Source organism: Cucurbita moschata, unplaced genomic scaffold (genome assembly GCF_002738365.1).
Source record: "Cucurbita moschata cultivar Rifu unplaced genomic scaffold, Cmos_1.0 Cmo_Scf00017, whole genome shotgun sequence".
Taxonomy (NCBI): Eukaryota; Viridiplantae; Streptophyta; class Magnoliopsida; order Cucurbitales; family Cucurbitaceae; genus Cucurbita; species Cucurbita moschata.
Genome location: NW_019268533.1, coordinates 3054244 through 3077979, shown reverse-complemented (window position 1 = coordinate 3077979; position 23736 = coordinate 3054244). Strand labels below are relative to the sequence as shown.

The 23736-nt window shown below is 38.2% G+C and overlaps 4 protein-coding genes and 7 non-coding genes across 12 annotated transcripts; 2 read left to right on the top strand and 9 right to left on the bottom strand.

Annotated features, from left to right (window-relative positions):
- Nucleotides 1-55: 55 nt before the first annotated feature.
- On the bottom strand, nt 56-129 carry TRNAI-AAU. The gene has a single exon. It is a non-coding gene; the product is annotated as a tRNA-Ile (tRNA).
- A 118-nt stretch (nt 130-247) lies between these two features.
- Nucleotides 248-321, bottom strand: TRNAI-AAU. The gene has a single exon. It is a non-coding gene; the product is annotated as a tRNA-Ile (tRNA).
- Nucleotides 322-502: 181 nt separating this feature from the next.
- Nucleotides 503-576, bottom strand: TRNAI-AAU. Its single transcript has one exon. It is a non-coding gene; the product is annotated as a tRNA-Ile (tRNA).
- Nucleotides 577-757: 181 nt separating this feature from the next.
- On the bottom strand, nt 758-831 carry TRNAI-AAU. The gene has a single exon. It is a non-coding gene; the product is annotated as a tRNA-Ile (tRNA).
- A 446-nt stretch (nt 832-1277) lies between these two features.
- Nucleotides 1278-1351, bottom strand: TRNAI-AAU. Its single transcript has one exon. It is a non-coding gene; the product is annotated as a tRNA-Ile (tRNA).
- Nucleotides 1352-1681: 330 nt separating this feature from the next.
- Nucleotides 1682-1755, bottom strand: TRNAI-AAU. Its single transcript has one exon. It is a non-coding gene; the product is annotated as a tRNA-Ile (tRNA).
- Nucleotides 1756-4385: 2630 nt separating this feature from the next.
- Nucleotides 4386-5871, bottom strand: LOC111455475 (polygalacturonase inhibitor 1-like). The gene has a single exon (XM_023097183.1). The coding sequence runs from the start codon at nt 5759-5761 to the stop codon at nt 4586-4588; it is 1176 nt and encodes a 391-aa protein (XP_022952951.1). The 5' UTR covers nt 5762-5871; the 3' UTR covers nt 4386-4585.
- Nucleotides 5872-8814: 2943 nt separating this feature from the next.
- LOC111455472 (basic proline-rich protein) lies at nt 8815-10982 on the top strand. The gene is made up of 2 exons (XM_023097181.1): nt 8815-9959; nt 10090-10982. Exons 1-2 carry the CDS (start codon nt 8840-8842, stop codon nt 10815-10817), a joined length of 1848 nt encoding a protein of 615 aa, XP_022952949.1. The 5' UTR covers nt 8815-8839; the 3' UTR covers nt 10818-10982.
- Nucleotides 10983-15211: 4229 nt separating this feature from the next.
- On the top strand, nt 15212-15314 carry LOC111455635. The gene has a single exon (XR_002712617.1). It is a non-coding gene; the product is annotated as a U6 spliceosomal RNA (small nuclear RNA).
- A 250-nt stretch (nt 15315-15564) lies between these two features.
- Nucleotides 15565-18052, bottom strand: LOC111455477 (cyclin-D3-1-like). 2 transcript variants are annotated; one of them, XM_023097186.1, is made up of 4 exons: nt 17335-18052; nt 17033-17240; nt 16790-16932; nt 15565-16029 (listed from the first exon to the last, which is right to left on the bottom strand). In XM_023097186.1, the coding sequence occupies exons 1-4, from the start codon at nt 17824-17826 to the stop codon at nt 15778-15780; spliced, it is 1095 nt and encodes a 364-aa protein (XP_022952954.1). In that variant the 5' UTR covers nt 17827-18052; the 3' UTR covers nt 15565-15777. The 2 variants fall into 2 exon arrangements, with proteins under 2 accessions (XP_022952954.1, XP_022952955.1); XM_023097187.1 differs by having other exon boundaries at nt 16790-16923.
- A 1571-nt stretch (nt 18053-19623) lies between these two features.
- LOC111455479 (C2 domain-containing protein At1g63220-like) lies at nt 19624-22599 on the bottom strand. The gene is made up of 7 exons (XM_023097189.1): nt 22260-22599; nt 22075-22179; nt 21862-21988; nt 21714-21785; nt 20495-20540; nt 20117-20423; nt 19624-20029 (listed from the first exon to the last, which is right to left on the bottom strand). Exons 1-7 carry the CDS (start codon nt 22300-22302, stop codon nt 19992-19994), a joined length of 738 nt encoding a protein of 245 aa, XP_022952957.1. The 5' UTR covers nt 22303-22599; the 3' UTR covers nt 19624-19991.
- Nucleotides 22600-23736: the final 1137 nt, after the last annotated feature.

Genomic DNA, 23736 nt, shown 5'->3' with positions numbered 1-23736 from the left:
AGTGGCTCATGCAGGTTTTGAAACTGCGAGTGCGTATCGTCCTCATCCAAAATGGTGGCCCATGCAGGTTTCGAACCTGCGACCTTCGCGTTATTAGCACAACGCTCTAACCAACTGAGCTAATAGGCCATTGTTTACAAAAACATTGACATAACTCTGAGCGCGCTAACGAGTTAGCACAACATTCGCAATCCAAGCTTAGATTAGACAATTGGTACAAGACCGCATCATCTTCGTAACAAAATGGTGGCCCATGCAGGTTTCGAACCTGCGACCTTCGCATTATTAGCACGACGCTCTAACCAACTGAGCTAATAGGCCATTGTTTACAAAAACATTGACATAACTCTGAGCGCGCTAACCAACTGAGTTAGCACAACATTTTGAACGCAATCCAAGCTTAGATTAGACAATTGGTACAAGACCGCATCATCTTTCGTACAAAATAGTGGCTCATGCAGGTTTTGAAACTGCAAGTGCGTATCGTCCTCATACAAAATGGTGGCCCATGCAGGTTTCGAACCTACGACCTTCGCGTTATTAGCACGACGCTCTAACCAACTGAGCTAATAGGCCATTGTTTACAAAAACATTGACATAACTCTGAGCGCGCTAACCAACTGAGTTAGCACAACATTCTGAACGCAATCCAAGCTTAGATTAGACAATTGGTACAAGACCGCATCATCTTTCGTACAAAATAGTGGCTCATGCAGGTTTTGAAACTGCGAGTGCGTATCGTCCTCATACAAAATGGTGGGCCATGCAGGTTTCGAACCTGCGACCTTCGCGTTATTAGCACAATGCTCTAACTAACTAAGCTAATAGGCCATTGTTTACAAAAACATTGACATAACTCTGAGCGCGCTAACCAACTGAGTTAGCACAACATTCTGAACGCAATTAGACAATTGGAACAAGACCGCATCATCTTCATACAAAATAGTGGCTCATGCAGGTTTAGAACCTACAACCTTCACGTAATTAGCATGACGCTCTAACCAATTGTTGCAGGTTGGATTACACGAAATTCATGTAATTCAAGCTTAGATTAGACAATTGTCAAACCAATTGTCTAAGCTCGAACCTGCGACCAGCTTAGATTATATGTTTTGAACTTGCGACCTGTTATTAGCACGACACTCTAACCAACTAAGCCATTGATTATTTAATAAAACAAAGACATAACTCTAAGCACTAACATTCCGACCGTGCAATCCAAACTTAGATTACACAATTGGTACAAGACCCATAAGCATCATCTTCATACAAAATAATGACCCATGCAGGTTTCAAACCTGCGACCTTCGCATTATTAGCACGATGCTCTAACCAACTGAGCTAATAGGTCATTGATTACAAAAACATTGACATAACTCTGAGCGCTAACCAACTTAGCTAATAGACACTTGATTATTATTTAATAGAACAACTAAGCATAACTTTCGAAACGTGCAATCCAAGCTTAGATTAGATGTTTCAAACTTGCTACCTTTGCGTTATTAGCACGACACTTTAACCAACTGCGCTAATAGGCCATTTATTACAAAAACCATTCAATCCTAGTTTAGATTAGATAATTGTACAAGACCCATAAGTATCACTCTCTAGTACGAAATAGTGGCCCATGCAGTTTGAGCTTAGATACAAGATCCATAAGTCTAATCCTCATACGAAATTGTGGCCCATACAGGTTTCTAACCTGCGACCTTCGCGTTATTAACGCGACGCTCTAACCAACTGAGTTAATAGGTCATTGATTAATAAAACAAAGACGTAACTCTGAACACAACATTTCGAACATAGATTAGATAATTGGTACAAGACCTTAAAGTTTGATCCTCGTAAAAAATTGTGGCCCATGCAAGGTTTCAAACTTGCAACCTTCGTGTACAACACTTTAACCAACTAAGCTATATGAGCTCTAACCAATCTAGCTAATAGACCATTGATTACTATAACATTGACATAACTCTGATTAGGACATTTAATATATACATGTAGTAAGTGAACCAAAATTGAGCTAACCCATATTAGAAAGGTTGGGTTAGTAGTATTGCAAGTTTGATTGAGTTGTATCTTTAATTCCCAACTCGGTTCAGGTTGGATATAGGTTCAGTGTACAAAGAATCAACTCGACCCAACCCGATTAAATTAAAAAAGAAAAAGAAAAAAAGAGTGAGACCTTTTTTAAAGAGCCTAGGCCGAACTTCATGGCCAAACCCAAGTTCTTCCAATAGTACAAATCGGCCCGCCGCTCATAGTCAACAGGCAGTGGCCCGAATATACTGTACGTGTCAGCTCCCATCAGTCGACATCGAACCGTTCTTCAACCTCTGATGATCAGCTCCCATCAAGCTCTTGTTCGCACATCGTCACAAATCCACCCTCAACCAACCAAAGAAAGTAACCAACTTAAACCTTTCTTTCTAAATTTTTGTTGTTGTGTTTAGCATATATCTAGGTAGTTTTAAATTATGTTTTATTCATATATTTGGATTGTTTGGAAGCCTATTATCGAACTAGTTCGATGTTTATAGTTTATGTAAATACTCGAGTCACTTTGATGCATTACACGTGTATAGTCAGTGCATGCTTTATTAAATTAGAATGGAATTAATATAAAAGACCTCTTAACTTTTGTCAAGCTACTAACCATTACGAGAAAACTATTGATAAGATTATTGAGAGTTATTTATTGAAATTGGAGATAATTTTTTTTGTCTTAGATAGAAAACTACTACACACGAGGTGTTGTGTCATATAATTAAATTAATTAAATGGTTTAATAATATAATTAATTACATTTCTTACCCACAATTTAAAAAAATTATGAATTTATTATTCAACTTAATTACTTCCTTAAACTTTAAGCCTTTCATAAAGAAATATATTCGAAGCTCCAGCTGGAGTATTCCATCTTTTTAAAAAGTTAAATTTATTTATTTACTTATTTTCTCGAATCTTTTTTAGTTATTTTAGATTAAAAACAAAAAAAATCTTTTAATTTTATGTGAAAATTAATTAATTTTTTAATTATTTCCTAATTTTTTATATTTTTAAAATTCTAAATAAATTTAATAATATTTCATAAACAAAAATATAAATATAATACTCTACCACTATCATTTTTAAAATTTTAAATCTCTATCCTATTTAACTAATATATATAATTTTTTTTTTGTTTAAATAAAAATTTATCGATTAAATTATGCAATATTTGAATTGGATGGATCTCCCACATCGGGAGTAAAAGTCTTGTGAAGACTGACATTGTGACCGACAGTAGTGAAGTACCCAAAGCCATTAAAAAAAGCGAAGCTAATCATTTCTACCACCACTCTCGTCCAATGGCGCGTGTTCACACCCCTTCTTCAACCCCACTTTCTTTCCATCATTCACATTCGTGGTGGTGCACATCACCATTACACTACTTGTTTATCCTATTTTATATTACTTCAAATTAAATTTATTATTATTATTATTAGGTCAAAAAATGCACTTTTATCTTCGTTTAAGTTAGTTTCGACTCGAGCTTTGAATAATAATTTTAAATGGTCCTTGAACTATTAACGAAAATCTGATGAACTTTGAGCTCGATTATGAAGACATTGTGCTTCACCGTCGTCGAGGTAAGTCAAGTCCCTTCTGACATATTTCACTAGGGAAAGGAGCTTTCAATCACTAGAGGTTTGTAATAGCTCAAGCCCACCAATAATAGGTATTCTCTGTTTTGTCTTGTTAAGTATTGTCGTCTAGCGTCACAATTTTAAAATGCGTCTAATAAGGAGATATTTTCACACCCTTATAAAAAATGTTTCGTTCTCCTCTCTAACTAACGTGGGATCTGACAATCCACCCCCTTTGAGGGCTAGAGTCCTCACTAGCGCACTATGTGGGATCTGACAATCCATCCCTTTGTGGGCTAGAGTCAGCTAAAGTTTTCACTGGCATACTATGTGGGATCTGACAATCCACCCCCTTTGAGGGTTAGAGTCCTCACTAGCACACGATGTGGGATCTGACAATCCACCCTCTTTGAGGGTTAGGGTCCTCACTGGCACACTATCCGGTGTCTGACTTTAATACCATTTGTAATAATCCAAGCCCACAAGCCCACTGCTAGTAGATATTGTTCACTTTGGCTATTTACGTATTCTTGTTAGTCTCACAATTTTAAAATGCGTCTCCTGAGAAGAAATTTTCACACCCTTATAAGGAATACTTCGTTCCTCTTTCCAATCAATGTGAGATCTCACAATCCACCTCTCTTAGAAGGCTAGCATCCTAGCTAGCACACCTGCCTGATACCATTTGTAACAGTCAAAGCCCACCATTAATAGATATTGTCAATATCTGCGTGATACCATTTGTAATAGTCAAAGCCCACCATTAATAAATATTGTCTGGTACCTTAAGGGTTTTACATTTCCACACCCTTATAATTTGATTTAAATGTAATTTTAAAATTTTGGTGACTAAATTAACACTCACATTCATAATCCTCGAGATTCATCCTAAAAATAATAATAAAAAAAAGAAACAAAAAGCTATATAATTAATTCATTGACCGACATGTCGGGTTTCAGGTCATCGGTTTTCCTTTTCCCCTCCCGCTTCCGTACACTTCCTTGCAAACAGCGTTCGGTTTCTGCGACGGAGCGCACAGCTGAGACGACACTGGACATCCCTGCAGACAATTATTCCCCAAGCTACCGGAAACCAGATCATCGCCGCTGGTGAAGAACGCCGCCGGCGGTTTCCCAGTCAAAAAGTTCCCGTCCAAGTACAACCTCTTAATCGTCTTCTTTTTACTGAACTCCAATGGGATCGCGCCACGTAGCCGATTGTACCGAAGCGACAACGATGACAGCGCCGGATAGCTCGCGAAATTCACCGGCAAGTTCCCTTCAATTCTGTTGAATCCCAAATCGACGGCTACAAGATCGCTGCCGGAGGCTGCGGCAGGGGAGATCTCGAGACGTGTTAGGCTGTTATTAGCCAGGTTGATCTGCTGGAGGGAAGGGAGGAGGAAGAACCAGGCCGGCAAGGTTCCGGCGAGCGAGTTCTCACTGAGTTCGATCACCTCCAACTGAGTGGAGTCGGAGAAGGACGATTTAACCAAATACCCAGAAATTGAATTTCGTTTTAAAGCCAATTCGAGCAAGTTTGGTGGGAGTTTGGGAATGGAACCAGTGAGTCGATTGAAGCTGAGATCGAGGCGTCTTAAAACAGAGAGGAAATGCAGAGATTTGGGGAGATTTCCGGCGAGGGAATTGTGGGAGAAATCCAACGATTCGAGGGATTTAAGGTTGGAAATCGAAGGGGGAATGGATCCGGTGAAGGAATTTGATCGGAGAGTGAGGATTTGGAGATTGGGGAGAGAGAAAATTGCAGAGGGGATTAAGCCGGAGAAGGAATTATCAGAGATGTCGAGAATGGTCAGCTGAGTGAGGCGAGAGAGGAGCGGAGAGAGGGTGCCGGAGTAGCCGGCGGGATCGAGGGTAAGTTGGGTGATGCGAGTGGCGGCGGAGTTGCAAAGGAGGCCGCAGGAGAAGAAGGTGCGGCGAGGGAGAGCACAGGGATCGACGGAGAAATTCCAGGAGGCTAAACAGGACCAAGGGGTGATGGAGGAGGGTTTGACGGCGGATTTGAATGCCTTGAGGGCGGAGATATCGGAGGGGGAGGTGAGAGATTGAACAAGGGAGGAGAGAGAGAGGAAGAAGAGGAGGAGAGAAAGGGAGTTGGAAGGGGTTTTCATGGCGGAGAGATTGTTGTGGCGGAGAGGTTTTGGGGGAGAGATTTTAATGGAGCTTCGTGGGAATGGAAGTTGAGGAGGATTTTTTTATTAGCTGCTCACACATATCTGTCCACTGATCCGCAAAACAAGTTCAGTTCTTCCTTCTTTATTTTTACATATTAAGAACTGCACAATATATTGTACATCTTCTTTAATAAAGGGAAACAAAGCCAATGTATACTATTTTTTTTTTTTCTCAAATCAAATTTATGTTCGGGTAACTTTACGCGAGATCCTACGTCGGTTGCAGAGAATGAATCATTCCTTAGAATGGTATGGAGATCTTTTACTAAAAGATACGTTTTAAAATTGTGAGACATATGACGATATGTAACGGGTCGAAGCGTACAATATCTACTAGTGGTAGGCTTGGCTCTATTACAAATGATATAAGAGGCATGCCACAGGGCTTGGGCTATTACAAATGGTATAAGAGCGATGCACTGAGCAATGAGCTAGTGCGAGGACATTGGCCCCCAAGGAGTGGATTGATTTCTTATAATGGTGTGGAAATGATGGGAGACAAAACTACATTGTCCAAACGAGGATGCTGGCTCTCAAAGAGGTGGATTGATGTCTTAGTGGAAATGCTTGGGTTACTACAACGAACTATGGTGGGCCGCTAGGACGCTAGCCCTAAGAGTGGATTGATTCCTTTCCAAGATAAAATTAGGTTTGGGCTTGGGCTTGTGATGATACAATTTAGGTTTTGTTTTTCTTTTGAGTTGAAGCTGATGGGAGACAAACTATCGATATTTGGGATAGTGATTAATGTCTTAACTACTTGCTCCGATTGACGATTAAGAAAAACTACTAAATCTTGGTGTAAAAGTTGGAAGACATAAGTGATTAGGGGTGTACATGGTCCTGGTTGGGTTTAGTTGAGCGATTTTTTTTTACCCAATTCAAAAGTTCGGGTTGCTTGGATTAGTAATCCAAGCCAAAACTTTTCACAACCCAACTCAACCCTCCATTTTCGGGTTGGGTTGTCAAATTTTTCTTAAGTTTTTAGTTATCCACAATTTACCATTATTCGAGATAAAATATATTAAAAGTTTACACATAAATGCAAATCAATCTATTATTATTCTAAAAAAAACTTAACAGTGTCCATATTTTTTTAGAATTAGTTAAGTAACAAAAAAAAAATATAAGGATAGATCATGAAATTAAATAAACAATAGAAATGATTAGTTTGGAGATATTGTATATAATAAAAAAAAATTAATTAAATTATTCTTATTTATACATGACCCTGAAAGAGTCCTGACTATTAAAAAAAATAAAAAAATTATATAAATTGTGATTCTTAATATATTTTTATTTGTCTTGTATTAATCCAAGAGTTCTGTCCCACTGAACTGAATCCAAACCAATTCAGTTCGGGTTCAGAAAAATGAATCCAACCCTACCGAAATGCTAATCCAACCCAATCCGACTCTTATAGTTTAGGTTGGGTTGGTCCAGGTTATCGGGTTGAATGTACCCCTATAAGTGACATCATTTACCATATCTTCCACATGAATTGACGGGACAAATGATATGCAAATGACATCTGTTGAGTAACAATATAGGCTCGTTCGTAGCACAAAAGAACAAAGCCCAACCCCTTGGCGGGTTGCTTATTGTTGCTGGAAACGAAAGGGATGCTCTTCCTTTCCAGCAAACGAAGGGCACCCCCGCGGTAGCCATGGATGGAGGAGTGAAAAGGAAGAGAGAGGAGGGAGAATATCATTTTTAAATATATACTTTCTAAAAAGAGAGACCAAAATGTTACTAGAATAAAATTTTATAGGCATCTATGCACCCATTAGATCGAGTTGAAAAAAATGACCTTTGCATGTCGAGATGAAATAACTCTTCTGTCTCGAGTAGATATGATAATAATGTTGGATGAAAGTCCCATATCGGCTAATTTAGGGAATGATCATGAGTTTATAATCGAGGAATACTCTTTCCATTGACATGAGACCTTTTCGAGAAGTCCAATGCAAAGCTATGAGAACTTATGCTCGAAGTGGACAATATCATACCATTGTGGATAATCATGTTTATCTAACAAATAACACATTTTTTTTTTTTTTTTTTTAATATTTGGTTTGGATCAAGGTAACTCGATTTTTTCCATTGAACCGAATCGAATCGATTCCAAAAAAAAAATCCAACCCAATCCTTGTGATTCGGGTTGGGTCGATTCGAGTTTTTGTATTTTCAAATTCAATGTACACCCTTAACAACAATGAGTTTGAAAACTAAGAGACCAATATTTTGCGAAACTCAAACTGATTCTCTACCGTAAAATTTAGTTGAAGAAGGAAAATCTTTGATTCGAGACGTTTTACTAAGAAATAAACGAATAGAAGAGGTTCATTCCTCGTGAGAGTCCACATTGGTTAAGGAGGAGAACGAAACATCCCTTCCAAGGGTGTGAAAGTCTTTTCATAGTAGGCACGTTTTAAAGCCTCGAGAGAAAGTCAGTAAGAAAAAGTTCAAAGAGGACAATATGTGCTAGCGGTGAGCCAGAGCGTGGTAACTTTTAAAAACCACACCACTTATCACTAATGAAGAAAGAAGTTATATAATTCTTGCATTCCTCGCAACAAAAAGTGAATCACTTTCTATAAGTTGACTATAATCAAAAGGAATCATGTCATAAACTCCTGAATTGTTCGTTGAATGTATGAATTATAATTAAATAAACCATATGGAAACTATAAACAATATCCAATTATTCAAATTTCTCACTTTATTTCCAAGCTATATAGTTGAAATTCAATTGAATAATTTCCCAGAAAGCAACCTTCTACCTTAAGTTACTCTCATCTTGATTGTTCTTCTTTGGCAAAGCTTCTACGATGTGGGAAAGGCCTCTTTTTTCATTTTAGAAGCCAACAATTTTGGATGCTTTTACCTAAATTGTTGCGAAGTTCCAAGGATTTGGCATGTGGGTGCTTAGAATTATGTGTATAAATTGGATATGGGTTTTGGGTATGCTCATATCTCGTGAACAACTTCCTTTGTTTTGCTTCTTGTTCTCCAATGGCTTCTCATTCGACGTTTCGGGTTCTTGTGCCGCTTGTTGTGGCAGTGATGGTGATGGCGATGGCGGATGCGACGCCGCCCGGGATCGCTAAGAACCCGAGCCATGCTTCGTGCAAGATTAAGAAGTATAAGCATTGTTATAATTTGGATCATGTTTGTCCTAAGTTTTGCCCTGATCAATGTACTGTGGAATGTGCATCTTGTAAGCCTATTTGTGGTGGTGATGCTAGTCCTCCGCCTGAGGATGATCCTACTCCGGCTACCCCGTCTCCTCCGTCGGATAATTATTACTCGCCTCCTCCTCCGGTGGTCGTAACTCCAAGCCCTCCTCCTTCAGAACCTACTCCTTCATATTCCCCGCCCTTGCCTTCACCGACACCGGTAACTCCTTCGCCTTCACCTCCGACAAACCCTACCCCTCCGTCAACACCTCCAACGCATTCCTATCCTCCGGAGAATCAAAACCCTCCATCATCACCTCCGACAAGCCCTAATCCTCCAACACCATCTACTCCATCGACACCTCCGGCGAGCCCTAACCCTCCGTCAACACCTCCAACGCATTCCTATCCTCCCGAGAATCAAAACCCTCCATCATCACCTCCGACGAGCCCCAACCCTCCAACACCATCTACTCCATCGAACCCTAACCCTCCGTCAACACCCCCGACGCATTCCTATCCTCCCGGGAATCAAAACCCTCCATCAACACCTCCAACGAGCCCCAACCCTCCAACACCATCTACTCCATCGAGCCCTAACCCTCCGTCAACACCTCCGACGCATTCCTATCCTCCCGGGAATCAAAACCCTCCGTCAAACCCTAACCCTCCGCCACATTCCAACCCACCGGAAAATCCCAACCCTCCATCAACACCCCCGACGAGCCCCAACCCTCCAACCCCATCTACTCCATCGACACCTCCGACGCATTCCTATCCTCCGGGGAATCCCAACCCTCCATCAACACCTCCACCATCTTCCTCAGCCGGCGCAGCCAAGAGAGTAAGATGCAAAAACGCAAATTACCCTCAATGTTACAACATGATCCACACATGTCCCAGCGCTTGCCCTAATGGATGTCAAGTTGATTGCGTCACTTGCAAACCCGTCTGCCGTAAGCATACTATCATCACCCAAACACCCACCTTAAAATATCCGAACTTTTAGATTTAATTTTTTTTTTCCCAATAACTTTTAAAATATTTTAAGATTTGAAATTCTTAATTTTGGATTGCAATTGACAGATTGCGACAGACCAGGAGCAGTATGCCAAGACCCACGTTTCATCGGCGGCGACGGCATAACCTTCTACTTCCACGGCCAAAAAGACAAAGATTTCTGTCTTGTCTCCGATCCCAATCTCCACATCAACGCCCATTTCATCGGAAAACGAAACCCGTCCTTAACACGAGACTTCACTTGGGTCCAATCCCTCGGTATCCTCTTCAACACTCACCGGCTCTTAATCGCCGCGCAAAAAACCGCCGTATGGGACGATTCCATCGACCGCCTCACAATTGCCCTCGACGACGTCCCGGTGGCTCTCCCTGAATCTGAAGGCAGCCAATGGCAACACCCTACCGAAAACCCTACCATCGTCATCGTCCGGCTCGGTGCAGCCAACCACGTGATGGTGGAAGCCAAAGGGCTGTTCAGAATCACAGCCAAGGTGGTGCCAATAACAGAAGAGGACTCGAGGGTTCATAGCTATGGAATTGATGAAGGGGATTCATTTGCACATTTGGACGTAGGGTTTAAGTTTTTCGAGTTGAGCGGCGGAGTGAACGGCGTTTTGGGGCAGACTTATGGCGCCGGGTATGTGAGCAACGTGAATTTGAAGGCGGCTATGCCGGTGATGGGTAGGGAGAAGGAGTTTGAAACTTCCAGCTTGTTTGCGGCCGATTGCGCTGTTGCTAGATTTGGCAGCGACGGGGGCGACGACGACGGCAATGGCCATGAAGAGGTAGCTTGAGGGTTCGAATTTGAAGAGGATGAGAATAAGATGTTTTGGCTTTGATGGCTTGAAAATTGGAAATTAGAAGTCGGAATTCTATTGTTGTATGAATAAAGGCATGGGAGGGAAGTGTGTTTAAGATCCTCCAATGGAGATGCCAATTTAATTACAAGTAATATATAATACTATATACTATACTTTTTATTGCTTAAATTACCCTTTTGGATTTAGATTCTTAAATATTTACGGCTTAGGTCGACACAGTCTCACCTCTTCAAAGTTTTAAGTTCTATCTTCGAAAAAGAACAATTTTCATCGTTCTTCATACTTGTCACTAACGGTTTAACTTAAGTAACGTGACTTCAAATTAAATATATGTATAGCTAGGTTAAAAGTTCGAATCTATGTATATAATATTGATATATGCATGAATGCATTGAATAAGTAGGTCATAATATCAAATTTGAGCCCGACTTAATAACCAATTAGTCTTTTAAATATTAGAGGTTCAAATTCCCATTTTATTTTGTTTATGAACTTAAAGGTTACATCTTGAGATCGAGCTTTGTATATCTTTCTAGGCTGAGTTGAGGTAGCAGGCTCGGACCATGGAATTTACGCTTCTAGTCTCTCGAGCTATTATAGTGCCAATTAGCATATGCTTTTTTTTGGAAGGTGAGGTACTCATATGTGAGCGCAGATTCCACGGCAACTCTCGTTCTAGCTCGAGGAACACGGGGGATCGAGATATCTAAAGGAGGTAATGGAACCTTCCCATCGTACTGTACAATGCAGGTGAAAAATGTAAGCCCAGCCTATACAAACCAAACAAGGGTTTAAGTTATCTTTTTCTTTTTTGAACCTCTAGCCACCTACCTACTCGTGCTCTTAGCTTGATCGGAGGTCGACGAGTGTGGTTCAGCGGAAAAAACATATAACTTTATTGTTTTGTTTGAGTCTTAGAAATAAGAGACGAGTAACAATCTAGCAATTGCTTTTTAAGTTAGAATAGAAGGAAGAGGTGCAACCCCGTCAAAAACACGTCAAAAAATTGAAGTCTCGTTTGATAATGATTTCGTTTTTTGTTGTCTGTTTTTGACACGAAATTTAGGTGTCTTCCCCTTATTTAAGAAAGAAAATGGATATGAAAAGAAGACTTAAATGAGCAATGAGTTGGGGGTGGTATCATCCAGGACACCAATGAGTATTGGCAAAGGCCATCGTATTTGCTATATCATAGCCTTTTAATTTATGAGCACTAACCTTTCGAAGCTTTTGATATCATTGAAGTCTATGATGTTGTACGTTTTGTTTCCACAACAATAAATTTGTTGCTGTTCTTCAAATGCAACAATTAGCTTTAATCTCTCTTTCTTTAACATCAGCTGTTGAGGAAATTAATGAACTTCCATTCTTTTTTAACACCAAAATAGCCTTAGATTCTTTGAATGTATCTGCGATATAATGAATGAAGGGTTTATGGGACATGGCTTCCTCTCATAACATTTTCTCTTTCATGGATTCTTTAATGCTTGATAATCAATTTTGATGATGTGAAGAACACTCAAAATCATTGTTTAGAATGATTTAAAGCATGTTTCCGAGCGGTTTTTAACACGATGAAAGTGATATTGACCCTTTTAGAATCACTAACTCGTAAGGAATGTGAGATCCCACAATGACTGGAGAGAGGAACGAGTGTCAGCGAGGACGCTGGCCCCGAAGGGGGTGGATTGTGAGATCCCACATTGATTGAAGAGGAAAACGAGTATCAGCAAAGACACTGGGACCTAAAGAGGAGTGAATTGTGAGATCTCATATCGGTTGGGGTTGGGGAGGAGAACGAAACATTTTTGAAAGGGTGTGTAAACCTCTCCCTAACGGATACATTATGAAAACTTAGAGGAAAAATACAAATAGAATAATATCTACTAACCGTAACTAGGTTTGGTCCGTTACAAAGAACGTTACGGAACTGCAGTGTTTTTGGATAAGGGATTATGAAGAAAACATTGGATGCCATTTTTGTCAATCATCAAATCATTAACTATCAAATGCAGAGAAGGGTCAAAGACAGTAAGAAGAAGAACTTTTGGTACAAACCCATGTTGAAGCTGCAGTGTCCATAAATACCTTTGTTCCCACGCAATTTCGTTTCGTTTAATAATCATTTAATTTTTTAAACTTGTGTTCTTGGCTGGCATGAACCACTACGTTATTCATATTCGGACTAATTTGTATCATCATCCTATATATGCAACTATCATTTCAAACCACTGTTCCAGAGAATCTTTGGATATTAGTTCGATGGGAGCGTTGAACATTGAGAAAGGTGATATATTATCACGCTTGAATGAGAGTACTTTTTCATTAGGAGCTTCACACAACTGGGTTAGACTACTTCCCTGATGTGATATATAAAGGTAAGAGCCATCGAGTTGGTCCCTCATGCCAAATCCTATAGTCGAGAATGTTATAATGAGAAGTTAGACATGAGAAACATTTTTAAGTATGCAAAAGAAAATCTGGATTCGACACCTAATGACCCCGACATTTTCCTGCATCTCCTACGACATGGTCATGTTACCTATTCTTCGCTTCTTAAGAGTGAAGACTATCCCCACAGACCAACACGAGTCCTCGAAGCATGTCTAGTCCTCACTCTCATACATCTCGAGAAAATTCATAAGAGGTCATCCAACGTAGAATTGATCCAAGTAAAGCATGCTTAACTATGTAACTCCTATGATTAAGTCATCTTAAAGAAAGGTGAACCACGTTGGTTCTGTTCTCAGAATTGCTCTCATTTGAACGTGGTATCGAATAATTCATGTACCTCTCATTTACTTTGTCACATATATCTATATCAATTTTATCTTTTTTTTTTTTAAAGAAATTCTCTAACGATACTTTTTCGGCAAAATTTAAAATTCAAATTTCAGAGATAATTCAATCAATTATTTTTTTAAAAAATCGATACCATACCATGTGACTCTTCTAGATACGATGAGTCACATGCATATATATATATATATAAACAAGTACTTAAAAGTTATCAACAAAAATAAAAATCGAAATTTTGAATTTCATCGACAATCTATAAAGATAAATATTAAGTTAGAAAGGTTAGAGAAAATAACATTTTACCAACCACCATACTTTTTCCCCTGTGTAGTAATAGATGAATATGCTATGTTTTGCCTTTTGTGAAAATTGATATCTGTTCTTGAAGGGGTCCCATAGATGAGAGGTTGAAAACATATTTATGAGTACCCATTACAGCTTTATTTGATGATATCAATACACACAGGAAGGACATGAGAAGGGCAGCTTTCACTAAAACTTGTGATAGGCCATTTCCCTATGTTCCTTCGTATTCAAATTGAGTTAATGTCAAGTTTCTTTCATCTTCCTTTTTCCTTCCCACTTTTTTCACCTCATTTTGTCAAAATCTTAGCTATCCCTTTTTAAATTATTGTACTCCACACACACATTTACCTTTTTTACCGTTTATATGATACCGTAAAGTTAATTATATCGATATTTCAACATTGTGAAGAAGAAATGACGTTATGGTAAGTTTAAACGTATGAGTTTTGAGATATATAACCATGAATCAACTCGAAGTTTAAGTTAGGGAAGCCTTCTCTATCCCGCTCTTGTATCCTATTTCAATCATGTAGATTAAATATGAGATCCCATGTGAATTGGAATTGGAGAGAAGGACGCTGGGCCCTGAAAAGGGGTGGATTGTGAGATCCTACATCGATTGGAGAGGGAAACGAAACATTGTTGATAAAAGCTGGAAACCTCTCCCTAGCATATGCGTTTTGAAAACCGTGAGAGGAAGCTCTAAATAGACAATATCTACTAACGGTGGGCTTGGGCTTGGGCTTGGGCTGTGCCCATGGATGGAGTTTCTCTCTCTCGGGGCTCGAAATTAGATGAGTTTTAGAGAGAGAGGATAGGAATGAAAATGGTCCATATGGTGTCCTTTGAACTTTACAGGCTGTGTGAGAGGGAGCAAAGAGAAAAAGAGGAAGAGAGAGACAAAGAAAGAGGGAAATATTTAAGAATGTGGGATTTGAAGTTTAAATCATTTCATTGTGAGACTAAGTCAAAGGAGAGAAGATTATAGAACAACATGCAAAGGAGAGACAAAGGCTATAGATATTAGATCATGGGGTTTCCTTTTCTTCTTGCTTTCTCTTTTTCGGAGTCTCGTAGGCCAATCTAATTCAGCTCTCGTCAAACTTTTTATCTTTTGAACAAAAGAAATGTCTTGACCGATTGAGTTATCTTCAGGTTGTTCACGATTTCTTATTTCAGTACAACAAATATGGAGTAGGAGGATTTCAAACTTTAATGTAATAGCTCACGCCCACCGCTAATGGATATTGTCCTCTTTAAGCTCTACCTTCAGTGACATCCAAAAAAAATTGGAACGATACAAAGAAATTAACATGACCCTTGTGCAAGGATGACATGCGGTATCAAAACCTGACACAATGTGCCAGTGAGGAAGCTAAGCCTTGAAGGGAGTGGACATGAGGTGGTGTGCTAGCAAGGATGCTGGACTCCGAAGGGAAGGATGGGGGGTCCCACATTGATTGGAGAAGGCCACGAGTGGTACGAGGACTCTGAGCCTTGAAGGGGTGGATTGTGAGATCCCACATCAGTGTGGAAATCTCTCCCTGTCATACAGATTCTACAAACCTTGAGAGAAAATCTAAAAGGGAAAACTCGAATAGAACAATATCTGCTAGTGGTGGAATTGGACTCTTATATCTAACTTCAAGAGAATGAGTACATGTCAATTACGATTCAACTAAACTCACGTGGAGAGTAATTATGAATGTCACTAACGAACACGTGAAAACGTCCATACATCAACAAAAGTTTAACACGTATAAGAGGAAGAAGAGGATGAAATGGCGTATATGGTGGAGAGAGAGAGAGACATGTTTAATAGGTTGGTTCATGGAGTGGGTCTGATTCTTTTGGAAGAAGAAGGCGTGTGGGGTGACAGAGGCGACCCCATGCCCCACGAATGGTTGGAGCTTCCACAGCTGAAATTGGCCTCTATTACTCCATTTGGGCTCCCTGCTACACCTTCTGATTCTGCTTCTGCTTCCTCCTCCTCCACATGCTTCCTCTTCCCTGATACCTTTGCTTTGGCCTGCCCTTTTGATACCTCCATTATCACCTTGCAGCACTCCTTCACTCTTCCCTGTGTTCATCCAATCAAATCCGATTTAAGCTTTTGAGTTTAGTGGACGTTTACTAAAATTTTGTCTTGGGTTGGGTTGAATTTTTGGAGAAATGAAAATCTAGGTCCGTTCACAAATTGATATATTTTTGTCGGGTCAATCCGATCAACTTGACCAACCCAAGAATAGGGTTACAAACTAACCCAAACTCAATCTCGTCTAATACTACTCTAAAATTTATTATGAAAATTAAGAATATTTAACGTTTATAATCCAATGATGCATTGTGACTCTTTGATAAAATTAATCCGAATAACTATAATATTTTAGATAATTTAAAAAAAAACAACTTGATAATCCAATTCAATTGGAGAATAGAGAGTAAGGTTGGGTTGTATTATAAACTTTTTTGATATGTTCAGGTCACCGACTTAATTCAACCTATTATATCACCAAATTTTGTCCCAAATAATTCAACCAATTTTTTTAAAATAATCACATATGACAAAATAATAGCAAAAAGTAAAAAACTATGACAAAAATACATTTTCAAATTTTTTTGAAACAAAAGTACTTACTTTTTAATATAAAAAATAAACAATCAAAATCAAACAAATCTAAATTATTTTTTTTTACTGTTTTTAGTAAATTTTTCATATTAATTGTTTCTCAATTACTGGATAATTACTTATAAACTTCTAAAATAACATGGGACAAAGTTCTTAAATGTTTGAAATAAAATATAAAAAAAAAACATAAAAATGGGGTAAAAATAGAAACCTTGTTTATTTTGAGGGCATTAAGAATCTGATCCTGAAACTCCTCCAATGGCTTACAGCTCCCCATCTCTTCAACAACGCTCACCATTGCTGATACCGCCATTACAGAAGGAAGAAACCCCACCGATCTTGAATCTGTTAAACCCCACCAAAACAAAAACAGAGATTCAAATAACTAAGATTAACCCCAAAACCCAGAAAAACGAGCTTTTTTACAGGGACAAAAATGGCGGATTTGGTTTACCAGTGACGAGAGAGAGGAGAATACGCTCAAAGCGTCTCAGAAACTCTTTCTGAAAGTGCTGATTCTTCTTTAATCCAAGCCCTTTTGTTATAATGCCAAGAAATGAAACAGGGGTCACTGCGTGCATCTTCCATTGAAGAGCACTGAGCACTAAAAGCTCCATTCTCTGTATCGTTTTCGCTTCGAAAATGAACTTAGAATCTTCCACCTGCAAAAATTATCAAATGGGTTTGTTTCAAAATCGATTTGTTTTGATGGGTTCTTGAGAAAATCAATTTATTTTCGTGGGTTTTTGTTTTTACCTGGAGATCTTGAAGAACAGGGACACGAACTTCTTCGACTTTGGCAGCTAAAGAAATGCAAGTTACGGCAAGAAGCTGAAGCATCCATGGCTTATCTCTTTGAAAATGGCGGCCGGTGAGGACTCTGTCGAGGTAATTAATGGCTAAGAGAGCTGTGAGAGTGGAGAAGCCATAAAAGGCATTAACTTTAAGCAACCATTCGACGGCCTCTGTTCTAGCCAAAAACAGAGCACCCTCTGTTTGAACCAAGTTCTCCAGAACAGCACCGTATTGAAGATTCTGGTCCTGTTCTTTGGACAGCAAACGATCGAGCTCCTCGTCTTCACAAACAAGGAAATGGGTCGTCTCTTCCCAAAGAGGGAAGTCATTGGAGCCGCCGCCATTGTTATCCTCTGTTTCAAGCTGCTGTTCTTCAGTGCAGTAGAGGAAGTCCAGGAAGAAGAGCGAGCTATGGTGGAGTTTGATTCTGTGTTTATTTGGGTGCAGAGCCATCTTACAGGGAGGAGAAGAGAAACCCCATTTGCGCCATTTCTTTGCTTTTTTCGTCTGGTTATTGTTGTTGTTGTTTTGAGGGATGGGATGGAGGAAGAACAGGGGAGAGAGATGGGATGAGTTCTTAGCACAATGGGTGACAAGGTTGTCTTTTTAGCCTCCTCTTCGATTCAAAATGTGGAAAAGACAAAAGAAAGCAACCAAAATTTTAAGTCTATGATTCTACCTAGATCTTCAAGTAACTTGGTTTAAATAAGTATACTATCATATCATATAATATAAAAATAAAAATAAAAAAAATTTAAAAGGGGCCAATGTGTTACAAAAACAACTTTATCTCGATATCATAGATCTTACCTAGCTGGTGTGAGACGTTATTTGCATCTCGAACAAGAGTATAGGTTTCAATAAAAGTGTTCATAGGACCCAATAACCTGATTAAACTCACTCCCCAACACAAATTAGATTTTGGTTGGGTTGACTTTTTGAAAAATTGGAAATTCTGTTAGATTTTCTAGTTGACATTTTGTGGTGGGAAGCTGAAAATAGAGTTACAACTCAACTTTGCTCTACTTTATTTTTTAAATATCAAGAATATTTAACGTTTGTTAGCGATTTTAGTGATGAATTGTGACTCGTAGATTTTAGTTATTAACGTAACATGCATGATGTACTACAGATAAATAAGAACCGACAAACAAACTAACTCAACCCAATTTGAAATTAATCTAATCGACTTAAAATTTGAAGTTCTTCTCTAAAAGAAAATGGGAGGGAGGAGAAGGAGTGTATTACACGCGAAGCAAAGGCGAGTGGGGAAGTCAGGAAGCGCAAACAGGGTGACTTTTACGTCCACCTCCAGAAGTAGCCAGGGAAAGTCATAACGTGGCACCATCTTCGGGTTTTTTTTTTTTTTTTTTTAGTTTCTGAAAAGGTGAAATTATAATTTCGGTTCAAAAGAATTTAAATTTTACCCCGAAACTCTTAAAATTTTAAGGAATAACAATTTTAGTCCTCATATTAATTTTGATATTAATAAATAACTAATAATTGAAATTTAAACTTTTAACATTTTAATGAATTATTGAATTAATTTCGTATTAAAATACTCAAAATTTGTTAAAATTAATGATTAAATTAGCGCAAAATAAACTATATAGAAATTGCAATATTTAATATATATATATATATATATATATATATATATAATTGTTAATAATAAAAAAATCAAATAATCTCCCAACAATAAAATTTTATTTTATTTAAGTACATTTTTATTGTTTTTTTTTTCTAAATTATTTTTTTATTGAACTATGATTGGAGGACTTAAAAAGGAAAAAAGAAAGAAAAAAGTAATAGATATGAAGATCTTTTTTCTGTGTACGTTAGATATTCCATAACACCTTGAACTTTTTCTCTAAGATGCTTAATTTTTTTTTTTAATAAAATAAATAAATTAATACATTAAACTAAAAATTATTTTTTTTTCTTGTTGAATTTAATTTTTAAAAAACCGAAGTTGAGTTTGTTTGAGTTCAATGGGATTATATGGTCGATAAAGATGATTTTTTTAAAAATAATTATAAAAAAACAACCCAACAATCCTACCAAAAATTCAGGGTTAGGCTAGATTTCAATACTATCGTGAATATAACATTAAATATGTCGTATAGTTCAACAATAACTGACATGTTTTTCTTCTTTTAAGGTTGAAGACTCGGCTTGTCATATTAAAAAAAATAGTGACCCATATCGTTAAAGCCGAGTAAAGAAATGGTATATGAGTGAATCAATATACATGTTAAAAAGGTTCGTATTGGTCGATGAGAACAAGTAAATAACGTGATCGTCGTGATCATGGATAGGCTTTGAACGTATACGAGTTCATCATTGTTGCTGAATTTGAATAGAAACAAAAAACAAACAAACAAACAACCTAAAAAAGAAATGAGATCTGCCTAGCTTTTCTGTAGAATCCAAGTACTCCATGGATAGACTTTGAACATAAATTTGTTCATCATTGTTGCTGAATTTGAATAGAAACGAAAAGAACAGCAACCCCAATACATTATAGTCAAGTTCCAAAGAAACTAAGCAAACCCCATTAACAGAAGTGGAGCTCTTTACAACTTATGGAAAGATCATTCAGAGCTAACCTTGAGATTTCAATACGGTGGTGGTGGATAAACTCCATGGTAAGGACCTGAGCAAGAACAGATGGAGAAACAAGTTTTAATGGCATTGTTCATATAATACAACTTTTAAAGCGTTCGATTCGACGTAAACCTACTTGGAGGATAGACGGATGAGGCTTGTGGATGTGGCGGGTAAGGATTGGAAGGATAAGCCGAGGGAGGCGGCGGGTACGATGCAGGAGGATACCCGGATGGATATGGGGAGGAATACATGGATGTTTGATATGCTACTGAGCTGGGTGGGTAAGAAGGATAGGGAGATTGATATGATGCATATGGTGTAGGAGTAGGATGAGCGTAGGCTGTCGGGTGTGTCGGTGGCATCGTTGCGTACACGGGAACTTGGGGTGGAGCAGGTGCTTGAAATGGAGGTGCCGAGGGCGCAAAACTTGATGATGGCCTCTGGCAATTGAAACGAATAGGTCATCTTTTTGCTCATGAATCTTATACAAATAGTAATGAAAGCTACTTACTTTGGCATTTGCAAAGTGGAGAATCAGACGTACTTCCCCAGCATGTCTGCAGTGAGGTGAAAGTGAAGGTTAGAATTATACCGATGCTTGTCGAGATATCCCATCATAACGATAACGATAACGATAACGAGAACGAAAAGTCTAACTTCCAAGATGATCCAGACAGATCACAAATAACAATGAACCTTCAAGCACAAAGAAAGAACAATGTGAATCTCAAGCAGAAGTCACTTGCAAGTAAAGAAATCAAACCCAGTAGGGGTTTCTTGTCAAATGAAGGTTACTGAGTCGTGCATTCATCCGAAAGTTGGAAAATACTAGCTTATATGGGAGCAGTTCTTTCGTAAGATAGAGCGATGAACCGAACTCGATGGTTCTACTAATATCCTAACCTTTTAAGTATGAAAGATCCATGGTACACTATTTGTGAGAGCCCAAACCCACCGTTAGTAGGTATTGTCCGCTTTGGCCCGTTACGTATTGTTATCAGCCTCACGGTTTTAAAACGCATCTACTATGTAAAGGGTCTAGCTCTACTCCGACAATGCCTCACACCGTCTGGTGACTGACTTTGATACCTTTTTGTAACAGTCCAAGCCCACCGCTGGCATATATTGTTCTCTTTGGGCTTCCCCTTAAGGTTCTTAAGATACGTCTGTTAGGGTGAGGTTTCCACACCCTTATAAAAAATGTTTCGTTGGGAGCCTAAGTCCTCGCCGGCACACTACCCGGTGTTTGGCTCTGATACCATTTGTAATAGCCCAAACCCACCGCTAGTATTGTCCTCTTTGGGCCTTCCCTTCCGAGCTTCCCTTCAAAGCTTTAAAACGCGTCTACCAAGGAGAGATTTCCACACCCTTATAAGGAATGCTTTGTTCTCCTCTCCAACTAATGTGGAATCTCACACTATCACGACATACAAATTTTCTTATTTAAGGTGGGAAACAGCTACACTACCCATGACCAACTCCACGACGTAAAAAACTAACCCGTGATCATGATCAACGATAGACTTCATTGCCTGAAAATACTTTACGGGCAAGAAATCATCAAGGGGTCCAAACTACGATCTCACGATTCGCAGCGTTCGTATTAGCATACACTTCAAATCAATTGTTCTAAAACCAAGTCCTACACAAAAACGAGCTAAAAGCAAACAGAACTCGAGCAAAAACTAGTTTATGAATGGTAATCTGCTTGCAAGTCAAAGGTACCATACCTGCCAGTTTTAGTTTGAAGTGACCAGGAGCTATCATCATACCCTTCTGATAGAACTTTTGCTAATTGGATTCTACAAAACAGTAAACTCCAAACTGAGCAGCCACACATCAAAAACCAAAAGGAACAAGACAGGACATCAATCTTACTTTCCAGTGCCAATGAAGTCATCATAAGTAACAGTGTTGCTGTTCCAAACTGTAACATTAATCTCTCTAAGCCCTTCAATTAGAGAGAACACAAATTTCTGTTGAAACGTCGGATTTCTTCCACCATCTACACAAACCCAATCAAATTTCACATTCAGTTCAAGATCATCTACTCAGATCTAAAAAACAGAACAAGGATTATCAAGATCAAACCAGTGCAAGTGGTGGTGCGGAACTTTGTACTCCCATATTCAAGGCACACATACGGATCCTGCCTTGATATCCATTCTGTATCCTTCAATTTTGTGCATCCAACAACTGAATCAAAACAACAAAAGAATCAAAACCCAGAAACGAAATCAACTTGTTCTTCTTGGTTCTTAGTTAAATAGACATACCGGTGGCCTCAAGAGGCTGGCCCTGAATGGAATATGTCGACATAGAAGAGTCAGAACCTGTTTTGTGTCCTGAAAAACGCTTCCCCTTTTGTTCAAACCCTCGAATCACAGAACCAGAATAGAATATTCAAAAGAGTATTGTAACCCACGAACAGAAAACTGCGAAATCAAGAGAACACCGAGAAAGATAAAGGGCTTTTTACGTCGTGTATAAGAAACAGGGAGGCGGCGTTTGGGGCGCGTGGATGGGTTCTTCCAAGAAACAGAGATGGAAAGAGGAAGAGAAATCGTTGGGTGCTACGCGAGGTTATTGACCTCACCAGAAACGTCTTCAATTCAAGGTACTTAGTTCATAAATTTATTTGATTAAATTATAAATTTATTTCTTTTTAATTATTTCAGTTGAATTTGATTTTTGCATTGACTTTGACTTGGTCAATGAGATTGTTTATTTTGACTTTTCTAGAACCGATATTAATTATTTAAAATTTGTATATGTGAATTTATGTAATTTGAAGTTGTAAATTTTGAGTTAAATAAATTAATATTTGACTATTTATTTATTGATTTATTTATTTATCACGACACAAAATCAAATTCTTATCCTGGCTTTAGAATTTTAATTTTATATATAAATTTTATGAAATAAAATATATTCTTTTTAAAAAATAAGAATCATTCTAATCTATATCAGATGAGGGAGACCGAACCAAATCAGATATTTATATTTTAAATGAATAAGGCGTTTATTAGAAAAATTACTTTAAATATTAATATTTAAATAAATTTAATGATTTAGGGAATAACATCTAATAATCAATTATTGACTTTTAATATTAATATTTAAATAGATTTCATTATTTTACATTTGACTGTTTCAATATTTGACTTACAAAAACTAGTATTGAATTCATATATTCATTTTAATTAATTTAACATCTAGAACATATAAAATTATTGCATTTGAAATTAATTGTTTCATGGTGGTGCAGTCCATCATTAAAATAAAAGCATTATCTCAAGTATTTTGGAACGGACTCTAAAATGTAAAAATGGATTGACGCTTCGGAACGACCCCCTCTGTGACTGCACAGCTATTGAATGCTCCTCTACCTCGATTGACAGTTTGCGCACCCATGAAAAGGAAAGGAAAACAGGGATGAGTATAAAATTTATACTAAATCACTGTAGGCTCTCATCGTGTTCCCCTCTCCAATTGATGTGGGATCTCATAATCTACCACCTTAGGGGTCAGTGTCATCGTTGGCACACAGCCCCATGTCGGGCTCTAATACCATTGTAAAAATTCAAGCCCACCGCAAATAGATATTGTCAGTTTTGACCCGTTATGTATCACCATCGGCCTCACGATTTTAAAATACGTCTGAGGGAGAAGTTTCCACATCTTTATAAGAAATGTTTTGCTCTCTCCCACAGATGTGGAATCTCACGAGAACAAAACCTAAAGTAAATTCTA